Source organism: Copadichromis virginalis, linkage group LG8, assembly GCF_057382275.1.
Source record: "Copadichromis virginalis isolate Kocher_CV1m ecotype Utaka linkage group LG8, C_Virginalis_male_GT1.1, whole genome shotgun sequence".
NCBI lineage: Eukaryota > Metazoa > Chordata > Actinopteri > Cichliformes > Cichlidae > Copadichromis > Copadichromis virginalis.
The window spans coordinates 12158531-12172090 of NC_140625.1; the positions used below are offsets into that span (position 1 = coordinate 12158531).

The following is a 13560-nucleotide window of genomic DNA, read 5'->3' on the forward strand; positions in this document are numbered from 1 at the left end:
ATTTGTCTATTATATAAATATTCCTACACTGATGGATGCTCATATTAAACAGTTTCAAATAATGGAGTCAGAGTGTGTATAAGTAGTCCTTGTAAAGCAAGAGCTCAGCTTTCAGACTGCTGTAAATGTTCAGCTCATGTGTTTCTTTTCAACTCTTAACACGTTGATCTCAGGCAAACAGCTCTGTTTGTTTGAGAGGGGCAGCCAATACGAAGGAAGCTAGCCTAAATGGAGACGCGCTAAAGAATGCCTGTTTCAGACAGAGAATGGAGAGGATTTTTAAGCGTGAATCATGCAAAGCTACCCGAGTGGAATTCAAATAAAATTGAACACGGACATCAGCTAAAGGGCATACTGACTGGAACATTTGGAAATATCTGTGTCATCTATATCACTTTCATTCAAATTCAGGGCAGAGCATGAAGATTTCCTTATATTCAGGTAATTCAAGCATGACACCGATGAGGGTAAAAAAGAAAAAGTGGAAGTTCAGAGGAACGCCTCTCCTGCCTCTACTAATCTCACAGTTTAACCGCCAAACTGTTATCAGACTATATCCATTTGTTTACACTACATTGTATTCAAGGACTTCAGGCCAGAAGACGGTTAGGATTATCTGCTTGGAAGCATCCCGTATGTGTGTCGCTCGCCACCATCATTTAATAACCAACTCAGAGCTGCAGCCACCATGTGTGGTAATCTGGGTTATGTTGCACTCGCCTGAACTGGTTGAATTCATTCAGCTTTAAAACCAAAACCCACCATCAGGACTGCATTATACTAGCTTTAATACCCAAGTCAGGACAGTCAGCGTACACTGGATATCACTAGTGAGCTCATCATGCTTAATTTCCACCTACATCAAGATCAAAAATGTAAATCTTGCATCTAATTCAATAATGAGTATTACAGTATTTCATTTTACTACAAGATCTAGCAGTAAAACTTCAGACAGAGTTTAATCAAATGTGCAATGGGTGTCACTATCCTAAAAAAAAACCTAATTTTTAAACACAGAACTGCTCATGAAAAAAGAACATTTAACAAGAAAATGCACTATCCTCCATATGGAAGGGTGCCTGTCAGATATCTTATCAATTTCCACCAGTTTACAGGCTTCACATGGCGCCAAGAGATAGTGAGAGATACTTCAAAGCAAAGCAGAGAGACATCAAACAGATGGAAAAGAAGCATGCAGGGAAAATTTTGCTTTGTGTAGCTTTTTTCCACCCTTCTTTCCTGATTTCTGCCAAGATCAGGATCTCACCTGCGATGAATGAGGGCATGCAAATCATTACAGGGCTGCCCTATATCTGAAAAACGCTCTTTTATCAGCAGGTATGTATTATCAGGGTACACGGCGGCCGACCGTGGAAGACTGGGAATGTCTAAACAAGACAACCTCATGTCTTCGCGCATCCTTGCGTCCTCGCACACATCCATCCATACCGTCCTCTCCGTGTCCCCCTCCCCTGCGCGCAGACTGAGAGGGAGAGAAAACCAGTGTGGGAGAAAGGAAAACAGCCTCACCGTGATTGTCTTCGTCCATACCAGCGACCTGGCACTTCCAGCAGAAGGTGTGAAACCTCGCGGGAAATTCTGTTTATCTGTCTTTACCGGGATTTTCTTTCCGTCCACTGACACATAGGCGACGCCGGCGGTGTGTTGACAGATGGAGGAGTGGACCGGTGAGCAGATGTCAGCGGCAAAATTAACAGAAAACAAAAAAGAAAAAAGAGAGAAGAAGGGAGGGAGGTGAGGAAGAAGCCTCCTTGTATATTAAAAGAAGCTCTTTAATTGCACGAGTGAGGTGAGACGATGAGATGTGAGGCAGCCGCTTTCTTGTCCCTCTGCTCCATCCTCAGCTGCTCCGTCTGCGTTCACACCAGCGACACTGCAAGAGCGACGTCATCAAGGCCCGCCCCCCCAAAAATAACACCCCCCACACCAACGATACATTACACTACACACAATGTAACCGGCGCTTACTGATTAACCAAACAAAGTAAAATGAGTGATGTGGGGTATTTAAATCAAGCAAAATAATTGTAAAGCATTGTGATATTTAAAGTGAAATTACTCACTCAAATAAGAAAGAAAAAACACAATCCCTGCACGTGATTTTTTTTAATGTAGATTACTATTATTCTTGCAATTTCTTTCAAGGTTTTTTCTAAAAAAAAAAAAGAAAGAAAGGAAAATGGTAAGAAATTCCCACAAAAGTTAGATTAAATTGAATCCAGTTTTCTTTATTTAGCGCCAAATCACAACAACAGCTGCCTCAACTGCTTTACATTGTAAGGTAAAGGTAAAATTTTTTAATAAATGACAAATTAAAAAGGCATGAACATTTTTTTGTATCGAAAAAATATCGGGGGGCAGCATGGTGGCACGGTGGTTAGCACTGTTGCCTCACAGCAAGAAGGTCCTGAGTTCAATTCCACCATCAGGCCGGGGTCTTTCTGTGTGGAGTTTGCATGTTCTCCCCGTGTTTGCGTGGGTTCTCTCCAGGTACTCCGGCTTCCTCCCACCATCCAAAGACATGCAGCTTGTGGGGATAGGTTAATTGGATAATCCAAATTGCCACTAGGTGTGAATGTGCGAGTGAATGTGAGTGTGAATGGTTGTCGTCCCTATGTGTTAGCCCTGCGACAGACTGGCGACCTGTCCAGGGTGTACCCCGCCTTTCGCCCTATGACAGCTGGGATAGGCTCCAGCGCCCCCTGCGACCCTGAAAAGGATACGCGGAAGCGGATGGATGGATGAAAAAATATCGAACCGTGACACCAAAGTATCGAACCGAACCGTGAATTTTGTGTGTCGTTGCACCCCTAACATATATATATAGTGGATATTTGGATTTATTTAATCTTGTACTTTTTATTATACGTTGCACAATGAGTTGCTTTACAAATTAAAAAATAATGACTTACAGTTCATTTAATTCCACATGGATTTAACGCACATAACTGGCTGCTGATTATAAATAAGTCCCCCGTTTTACCATATCAGCTAAAGAACTTAATGGAAATACTAATTGTTGCCCTTCCTAATGTAAATGCCTGATTTTATTAAACATGTACATCTTTGTTATCAGTTTGATGTACAGTTAAATGGATCATTTATTAACAGTTTCTCTGAACAGTCATGTAACTCCAGTGTTGTTGATGCAGTGATGACTTCAGCAGTGTTAGATTCACATGACTACCCAGAAAAACTGTTTGTATCATTCAAAATGAAAACATTATCCAAGCGAGGATGCAGCATATGAATTATACACTATGTGGAGACTATTGAGACTATTTATGACCACAAAAAAAGCTCAGTTGGAGATTAACCTCATTAATCAATGATGTGAAGATAAACCAATAAGAAACATGTCATAGGCGTTGGATTATGGATCATGGATTGTTGTTTTATCCCTTAAAACTAGTTAGTTCACATTATAGTTCATAATAAGGTGATTACATCATATCATATCATTTTATTTAACATTATTGATTTGGCCAGATGTTTTCCCGATGTATTTATTTGCATCAATTACAAGATCAGTGGTTAACTTGTGAGAAAAGTCTAAATATCTGTTTTAAAGGTGCTTTTTGCACTCGACCTACAGTGGGGCAAAAAAGTATTTAGTCAGCCACCGATTGTGCAAGTTCCCCCACTTAAAATGATGACAGAGGTCAGTAATTTGCACCAGAGGTACACTTCAACTGTGAGAGACAGAATGTGAAAAAAAAATCCATGAATTCACATGGTAGGATTTGTAAAGAATTTATTCGTAAATTAGGGTGGAAAATAAGTATTTGGTCACCTCAAACAAGGAAAATCTCTGGCTCTCACAGACCTGTAACGTCTTCTGTAAGAAGCTTTTCTGTCCCCCACTCGTTACCTGTATGAATGGCACCTGTTTGAACTCATCATCTGTATAAAAGACACCTGTCCACAGCCTCAAACAGTCAGACTCCAAACTCCGCCATGGCCAAGACCAAAGAGCTTTCGAAGGACACCAGGAAAAGTATTGTAGACCTGCACCAGACTGGGAAGAGTGAATCTACAATAGGCAAGCAGCTTGGTGTGAAAAAATCAACTGTGGGAGCAATCATCAGAAAATGGAAGACATACAAGACCACTGATAATCTCCCTCGATCTGGGGCTCCACGCAAGATCTCATCCCGTGGGGTCAAAATGATCATGAGAACGGTGAGCAAAGATCCCAGAACCACACGGGGGGACCTGGTGAATGACCTGCAGAGAGCTGGGACCATAGTAACAAAGGTCACCATCAGTAACACACTACAACGGCAGGGAATCAAATCCCGCAGTGCCAGACGTGTTCCGCTGCTGAAGCCAGTGCATGTCCAGGCCCGTCTGAAGTTTGCCAGAGAGCACATGGATGATACAGCAGAGGATTGGGAGAATGTCATGTGGTCAGATGAAACCAAAGTAGAACTTTTTGGTATAAACTCAACTCGTCGTGTTTGGAGGAAGAAGAATACTGAGTTGCATCCCAAGAACACCATACCTACTGTGAAGCATGGGGGTGGAAACATCATGCTATGGGGCTGTTTTTCTGCCAAGGGGACAGGACGACTGATCCGTGTTAAGGACAGAATGAATGGGGCCATGTATCGTGAGATTTTGAGCCAAAACCTCCTTCCATCAGTGAGAACTTTGAAGATGAAACGAGGCTGGGTCTTCCAACATGACAATGATCCAAAACACACCGCCCGGGCAACAAAGGAGTGGCTCCGTAAGAAGCATTTGAAAGTCCTGGAGTGGCCTAGCCAGTCTCCAGACCTCAACCCCATAGAAAATCTGTGGCGGGAGTTGAAAGTCCGTGTTGCTCGGCGACAGCCCCAAAACATCACTGCTCTCGAGAAGATCTGCATGGAGGAATGGGCCAAAATACCAGCTACTGTGTGTGCAAACCTGGTAAAGACCTATAGTAAACATTTGACCTCTGTTATTGCCAACAAAGGTTATGTTACAAAGTATTGAGTTGTATTTTTGTTATTGACCAAATACTTATTTTCCACCCTGATTTACGAATAAATTCTTTACAAATCCTACCATGTGGATTCATGGATTTTTTTTTTTCACATTCTGTCTCTCACAGTTGAAGTGTACCTCTGGTGCAAATTACTGACCTCTGTCATCATTTTAGGTGGGGGAACTTGCTTTATTTACAGTGGCTGACTAAATACTTTTTTGCCCCACTGTATATACCTGCCTCAATGTTGGTGATGCACGCATGACGACACCTTTGAGGGCTCACCGCCAAAGGAGTCTGACTCACTGAGGATTTTCCAGCAAAGCCATGCCAGCAGTCCAACTGCAAAGAATATGAAATGCATATGAAAGTGCAAAACCCAGAGCTCAGGAAGGGAGTTGTTGCTGAGGACACATTGTGCAGAACTACAGGGGCACAATGGAAAAAAGCTACAGAGCAGGAAGTGATGTGATGGGCCTGTCCTCCTCCACCCTTGCAGCATTATGAAATCTGACCTCTTTCAAAGTGAAGGTTCAATAACAAACAGCAACCATATCCACGGTGGCTGAAATATTTGGGATAATAATCCATGAATGTGAGCACAAGCTTGCAGCATGCAAGACTTAAACTCTCATTAACTACAAAGCATGCAGAGTGGGAGAGTGAAGACACACGTGTTTAATTTGGAAATAAACATAGTGGTGGCACAATATATACAGTTTATGACTATAACATGGGAGCTTATTTGGAGGCAGTGGCTTTTTTTTTTTACCACTAACGGTTTCTGCGTTAGTATGCAAGCACATGCACAAATACACTTTTTTTTTTGCTTTTTTTTTTTTTTTTTAATTGTATTCCCAAAGGCAACTTAAAGTTGTGTTTTGCACATTTTAATAAATCGCTGGACCTTTTCTCCACTTTCCTACCAAAATATAATGAAATGAGGGGCAGCTCAAGACTTAGGCAAGTAATAAAAGTTAAATTATAGTAAACATTAAAACCTGATAAGCTACTTTCAGCTTATATTTTCAGTAGTTCTACTTTACTTCAGTAACTCCTGCTTGCTTTGTGGGTTTGTTTCATGAAGACGTGTGGAGGAAACATCCAGGCCTGAAGTAAAAGCACCATAATGCTACAAAGGTTTCATTCACTTGAAAAGTTTGCAGTTTGGAACATCACAAGAGCGATGTAAGGAACATGATTTATTTTCAGTCTTTTGTTCAGATGCTTTTTTGTACTGCAAGAAGAAAAATGAACTTGTTGAATGCCACACCTTTAGTATACCAAGAGTCTGATAATTGCAAGTCTTTTGTTCAGTCAAACCTTGAGCTATAATAGAACTGTTACTGGAAAGCCGAGTAAAACTCCCGTGCTTAGTTTCCCTTCTGTGGCATAATCACAGTAAACTTCTCCTGATTTGAAAATCCCTCTGCTGGCTGAACGGCTGACATAAATCATGCCTGCATTCATTGTTTCATGCCTCAGCAATGACGTCATTGTTACCAAGTAGAACAAACACGTACACATACTTCCAATCACAGCAGATTTATCTATGATATAATGGATCTATGAATCTGAGTGGGGTAACGTTTCATTCTAATACAAACTTAAAGCTAAATCACTCTCTACATATTTGATATCTGACCTGAATAATATCAACACTCTTGACACACAGTTTAATCTACTAGAAATACAAACATTTAACATATATGCACGCATTCATTTATTCCCAGAGTTAAGTATCTGGAAATACTCATTATTTCAATTTGAAGAATGGGTTTCCGTCTTGTGATCTGATCGTATGTTTCTAATCGTGCTCCTTCCAGAAAATAAAAAATGAACAGTTACTTCATTTCCTCATTCCTCACTTCAAATTAAAGACAGACCCTACTTGTTGAGCAAACTACACTTCTCTTCCTAAAAATAGTAATTTAATGGCCTTCCTTGTTTTCCCACTGCAAAGCTCATGGAATAAACAGATACTGAGTCCACAGCGTGGGTAGCTGTAATTAATTTGTAGCATGTTTCCCATGAATTCCTCCTCACTCCCCCTCAGAGGCATGCTTGTAGTCAGATGTTAGAGTTTTCATACAAACCTTCTTGAAGAAACTTGAGGACTGAATAATTGGATATGTGACAGTTTCGGCATATTTCTCTTTAACTAGTATTCCTGGCTGTGACAATAAGCAGGAATGCAGGGAGGTGACAGCCATAGGTTTGGGAATCATCCTGTCTTGCATGCAGATGTCCGGACTGGAACAGGAAGAGGCTCCATTTCCAGCTTCATTGAAACCAAATGGGTGGACTCAAGCAAGAGCTTCCTTCAAATCACTGAAGCTAGACTTCATACATCTGCTGTTTATGGTGTACACTTTGTTTTGAATAATTTGGAATACTTGGAAATGGAACATTTGTCTTCCAGAGGTGTGCCTAAAAATACTTTGTGAGTCATCTCAAATTTCTAGCGAATTTAAAATAGAAAGAGACAGAAAAAGTAAGAGTCAGTCTTTCCTTGCCCTAGCATTCTCATTTTTGTTGACTCATAAAGTTGGCCCCAGTCGGTCATCACACTTGACTTCATTAAAATGTAGTTATGCATTTTGTTTTTATTTCTTTAGAAGCCAGAAAAAAAAAAGCTTTGCATGGACGCACATCCTGTAAGGCAACTTGTGTCATCTGCATTAAAACATCATGTGCAGGGTCATCAATGGGTGCACGCATGCAAGAGTTGTCCTTTTTGTGATGTTTGTGGACGCGTCAATTTAAACTCTTCAAACATCAGTTTATTATAACTTTGTAAATGTGTTACTGTTTCACAAAAAAAGAAATATAGAGAAATCATTTGGGGATGTTCTTACTGTTGGTAATGTAGACATTGTCAGGGGTTTGTGGTTTGGTTGCTAATATTATAACTTTGTGTGATGGTCATGCACACATGCTAGGAGATCAAGTTTAAGGTGGGTATGATGGCATTCTCAGATGTGCTCATTTAACCAGATCACCATGCTGAAGTATGCTACGTACCACTAAACCATAGACTGTATATGAATAATAGACATAGCTAAATGATCAACATTATACAGTACATAAAGGTTCAACTATATACATGCACCCCTACTAATATTTGATCCAAGGTTTTGGCAGTCATCAACAAGCTTCTGTCATAATTCTGACTGGATGTTTGATCACACATCTTAGCAGAATTTGTAAAGTTCATTTAAACTGGCCGGTTTCCCGGCACAGACTCATCTTTTCAGTGTATTCCACAAATTTCCAGTGTATTCCACAAACCACCGACCTTTGGGAAGGCCATTCCAGTATATTAATGTTAGTCTGCTTAATCCGTTCCAAAACCATTTTAATATGTATTCGGGATCATTGTCCTGGTGGAACATCCAACTGTGTCCAACTTACAGTCGTCTAGTGTCATGATCCTAAGTCTGTGGCCTCACTCCTCTTAGAGTCCCTTGGATTTTCCCATTGTTCTGAGCATTCAACCCAATATCACGGCAAAAGGTGTAATAAACACATCAGTCCACAGTGTCCATTTCACACTTTATTAACATTACTACCACATTTACAAGTGTAAATGTACACATTAGCCGCCTAGCTTGATCATTTCTGATGATTAAGGACCCTGGAATGTACTTAATATATAAATCTATCAATTGTAATCAGTAATGATCACTAGTTAATAGGTTAATAGGCCTCATCCTTGTCAAGTTCAAGACATCGTGGAACCTTCAGAACCACCAAGTTCTTGTTTTTTAAAGTTATACTAGATGTATGCTTTACAATCATTTCACCCTGGAAAAGAACAGTTCAAAGAAATCAAGTAACGATGACATTCATGTCCATGATGAGTGTATGTAAACTTCTGACCACAACTGCACCTCTGGCAATAAAACACACACACACAAAATCCCATGACTAATCCACATTCACCCTCAAAAGTTTTTCTCCAGGAAGTTGTTGACTTTTTTCTTTTAGCTTACAAACTTTTATGCCCTGAACTTTTTGTTGCTCTGAAGAAGAAAATCACAAGTCAGCAACGCTGTAAGCTGCTTCCTGACCCATACTGATATAATGAGGCATAGGTTGAGCAATGTAGCTCCACGCTTTTTCTATTTTTAAGATAGAAAAATGCTGATTACTGAGCTCTGTTAGGTAAGTAGTGGGATTTTAGATCCCTGAAAGTGAGATTTACAAATGAAAGTGATGAAATGTTAAATGTAATTAGGCAATTAGTGAGTGCACTGCATTTGATTCATCACCTCCTGTGTTTCGGTCTACCACTGCGATGACCCTGCTTATCAATGTCTGTCATCAGATACAGAATTTATTTTCTTCAAACACATATTTTGTTTCATTTGTATCATTTGGCTTTGAACCTGCTGAGTTTCTTAAGAATTCCTCAATCCTGTGAAAACCATCATGAACTTCCCCCACACATTCCTGCAAATCCCAACACACAAGTAATGTGACACACTTCCTGTCTGACAATGGTGGAGAGACTGAAGCAGGCAAAGCTGGTGAAGGCCGGAAAAGAAACCGGAGAAAGAGAAATGCGCACACACCGAATGAGAGAGAGGGGACAAAGGGAAACACGTGGGACGTCTTTCCAGCTGGGAGCAAAGCTCTGCAGTTTTTCTGTTGTTTGAGCAGACACAAGCTTCCCATCACATCCACCCCTGCAACATGTGACTCACCAGGACATTTGATTGTAAAAAACTCTGACTTGTATTTGATTGTTAAAATGTAATTGCATAGTTAAAAGATGGGTGTTTTTTTTAAAGAAATGGGACTGGACATTTGCAGGGAAGTCCCCTTTCATCTCACGACTAAACCATGCACATGTTGCTTGTCATACTTCAAAAGCGCTGCTTATTTTTAGGGAGCTTTCCATCTGCTGCCACTGGCTAATAAACAAGGTGCACAGCACTGCCTGAAGCCAAACTGAAGGAAAACATGCATCCTTCTGTTAAAGCTCGACATCCAGGTGGAGAATATGCTAGAGGAAGCCTTCGGGAAGCACCTAGAGGAAGGTTTCAAAGAATAAAGCAGAGTTTATTTCTGTTTCTAACACATTGTCATGGGGGGATTTGCTTCATAGACTTGTGCTGTAAAAAAGTAAAGTTATGAAACCGAACTATGAGCTCCAAATGAACATTTGCAGTGACTTAATCAGAGTTGCAGTCGCAGCTAAATTTTTGGAAAGTCCATCATGAACTACTGAATCATTTATGTAGGTCATTTATGTCGCTGTGGCATAGGCTTACATTGATCATGTGGGAAGGAGAGATAGCAGCAGCAGCAGCAGCACAAATGGCAAATCCTCAGCTGGGATCAGCCATCTGCTTTATGTGCTCAATTCAGCTGGAATGAGGAAATCCAGAGAATGTAGCTTTTACTTCATTTAAAATGCTGAATTTTCCCACATTGTGTGATTCCCCACATGCACCATTGCAAGCTATACTCAGGCACTTGAGTGATGACTACGTGCAGACTGTCAATATGATTCCTATGCAAATGGCAACACCATGAAAAGGGTCATTAAATCTCGGTGCTTATTAGACAGCATAATGATCTGATGATATGTCTCTCTGAGCAGCGGTTTGAAGGAAGATGCATATGGACTGATGGCATAAAAAAAGACTTGGAGGCTAAGTTCATGAATAGTTTTTAAAACTTCCCTAAACTCAGGTGTTACAGCAAGACAAGGCCAAAACAGTCCCAATGATAAAACCCTCACATCTTTATTAAAGGTCGGATGTTAAAGGTATAAAAAAAAATCACCCAAAGTTGACCATGAAGAAAACAGATACTGTATTCTATAGTGTAAGTAATGACACATCCCTACCGCTGTCAGTGAATGCACCGGAGATCAGATTACAGTCTTAATCTTAGGTTTTATGTGATCTGCTTCATTGCACAAGTCAACCACATCGGCTTTTCGTTGCAAAACCGCAAAATCTAAATGAGATGATAAAATATAGACAGAGTTTAACTTTCAGGGAAATGCTACATTTCTTTTCAGCTAGATAAGAAAATTACTTCAACTGTCATGCCAGTTGCAACAGTAACATTGCTGTAAAAAAGAGAGAGAGAGAGAAAAGGAAATGTGTGCATTTTAATGTACCTTTCTTTATGAATACACTTGGGTGCTATAAATGATCATGACTTTAAAGTCTCAGATGGTTATTTTAGGTAAGTTTATTAAAACGTTTTATTGTTGGGGATGCATGATGCTGTTCCCAGTGTTTATGTGACTGTGTTAATGTTTAGCTAGCAATAGGACAATGTTCATTGAGCCAATGTTCATTGCCCAAAAAGTACAGGAACTGTGTGACATAAGTAAGGAGATTGTAACAGGAACATAATAGAATAATGGTATAATGAGGGGACAAATCCATTACGATATTAGAGTGTAAAGCAGTAAGAATACAGTAGATATGCAAGAAAATAGCTTTTCACCTTTAATGCAACTTTACAGGTTTTTAAAAAAATGTGAGAAATGTGGTGAGAGTAAATTAAAAAAAATATCTGAATTTATATTCAAAAAGCTCAAATACTGTAAGATCCAGTGTTGCTAAAACTGCCTTTACTGGTAATATCACTTGAACAGACTCAAAATATTAACAACATGCTGCTAAACTAGATGCAAACATTAAAAAAGAAACTATTATGAAAAAACTTTGTGCTGTGTAAAATTCACAGTAAAACATTAAGAACAAATTTTCTTTGTGTTTTTTTTTCTTCATTAGGATGCATGAGTACAACCTCGGGGAAGATTTTCTTCATTCATTTTGTCAGTTTGACATACAGTAATCACGCAGTGTGACGCCCCTCTGCTGTGTTTTACAGCCTCCCCGTTGTGATGGCGACAGGCCTGCTTATCCTTCATTAATCTCTCTCCCCTCCTTCTCCCCCTCACTTAATGGTGACGTTTATCCTATTAATGTGTTGTTTGCCGGTAAATCTCCCCCAAAACATAATCCAGAGACATGGTTAGTAATGTGTGTGAGCGGGGACATGGTTGCCTTGGAGTCTGTGATTAGTTAATGGACACAAAATAAATGTCAAGAGATGATGCTCAGAGACGCTGAGAGAAAGAGAGCGATCTGTGATTCTATTATACTTTTCCCCAGTGGCAACGAAAAAATCAGCACTACTGGCTTCCCTTTCACAGAGCTACAAAGATGTACAATACTGCCCCCTGCTGTGTGCATGTACAACTGCAGTTTGATTGTACCACGTTGATGAGTAATAAAAGTGTTCAGGCCCTTAAGTAAAGACAGCAATGCCACAAGATAAAATAGATCATTACATGTATAAATCAAAACATGGAAAGAAGTACATAATTTTTTTGCTACATTTTGTAACCCATTTAACACACATTCTTCCTTTGCCGATTCTGAAATATTTACTTGTTGTACATGATATTACTGCTTCATATGTACTTATTCCACTTAAGTGTATTTATTTTGATCTCATATTGGCTTTATTAAAATCTTTGTTCAGTCAAAATGTAATGTAATTAAATTTATTTTAAAATTATTTCATTTACATATATGCCTTTAATATATATATATATATATATATATATATATATATATATATATATATATATATATATATATGTATGTATGTATTTGATGTATTTCACTCTCTGTTTTTCAAATTTAATTACTGTGACAAAAGAATTCCCCAAGTCCGGGAATTATATCTCATCTTCTCTGTCAAATACACTAGTTCAGGAAGCCTTTTACCTATTAATTTAATGCCCTTTAATTGTATAATGTAGTGGCTGGAAATCAAATATGCCATGCCACAGAAATGGTTTTGCCTGCATCCTCATTTCTTGCCTTTTTCTTTCTTTCTTTCTTTCTTTCTTTCTTTCTTTCTTTCTTTCTTTCTTTCTTTCTTTCTTTCTTTCTTTCTTTCTTTTTGTTTTGTTTGCATAGAATTTTCATCTCACAAAACAAATTTTATTATTAGTTAATGATAGCCAGAATGAAAATAAATTGCAGGTTTTAAATGATGATTTCGTTGTTTTGTTTTTTTTGCGGTTTCTTTGTTTCTTAAACGTATTTTTCACGTGCATGTTGCTAGTTTTATAAAATGACACTGCTTACCCCAGCCAGTTACATTTAACCAATAAAGACAGCAGGAATGCACACTTGAATATTTACATGAATGTGCTTAACTGTCCCTACAGTTATTTAACAACTCACGTTTCTTCAGATATTAAGAGATAGATTGCACTTATTAACCTCTAACTAGACATTGCCGTTATAAAAAGAATTATTCGGCAATATGAAACATTATTATATAGCTAGATGTTATTCCAAAATATTCCAAGTATTTTAACTTTTTTTGCCTTTTTTCCTTTTTTTTCTCCTTACTTTTTACATGACAGTGCATTGCTGCAAAGAATCATATGTTTATGGAGTTTTTGTTATTTTGTCACTTTTTTGGAGGCTGTCACGTTGTTATTTTAACCAGCAGATGGCACATTTTGACTACCATACAATACCCATCTCATGCCTTGCAGGAATCTCCTAGCC

At 38.9% G+C, this 13560-nt stretch overlaps 1 protein-coding gene across 1 annotated transcript in view; it reads right to left on the reverse strand.

The window, feature by feature from the left end:
- Positions 1 to 1885, reverse strand: part of LOC146702803 (cytohesin-3-like) — a 30733-nt gene extending 28848 nt beyond the window's left edge. Inside the window, exon 1 of the mRNA XM_085465806.1 lies at positions 1531 to 1885. Within this exon, the coding sequence (XP_085321932.1) occupies positions 1531 to 1549 (19 nt within the window). The 5' untranslated portion in view covers positions 1550 to 1885. The remainder of the gene's footprint in view (positions 1 to 1530) is intronic.
- Between the last annotated feature and the right edge of the window lie 11675 nt (positions 1886 to 13560).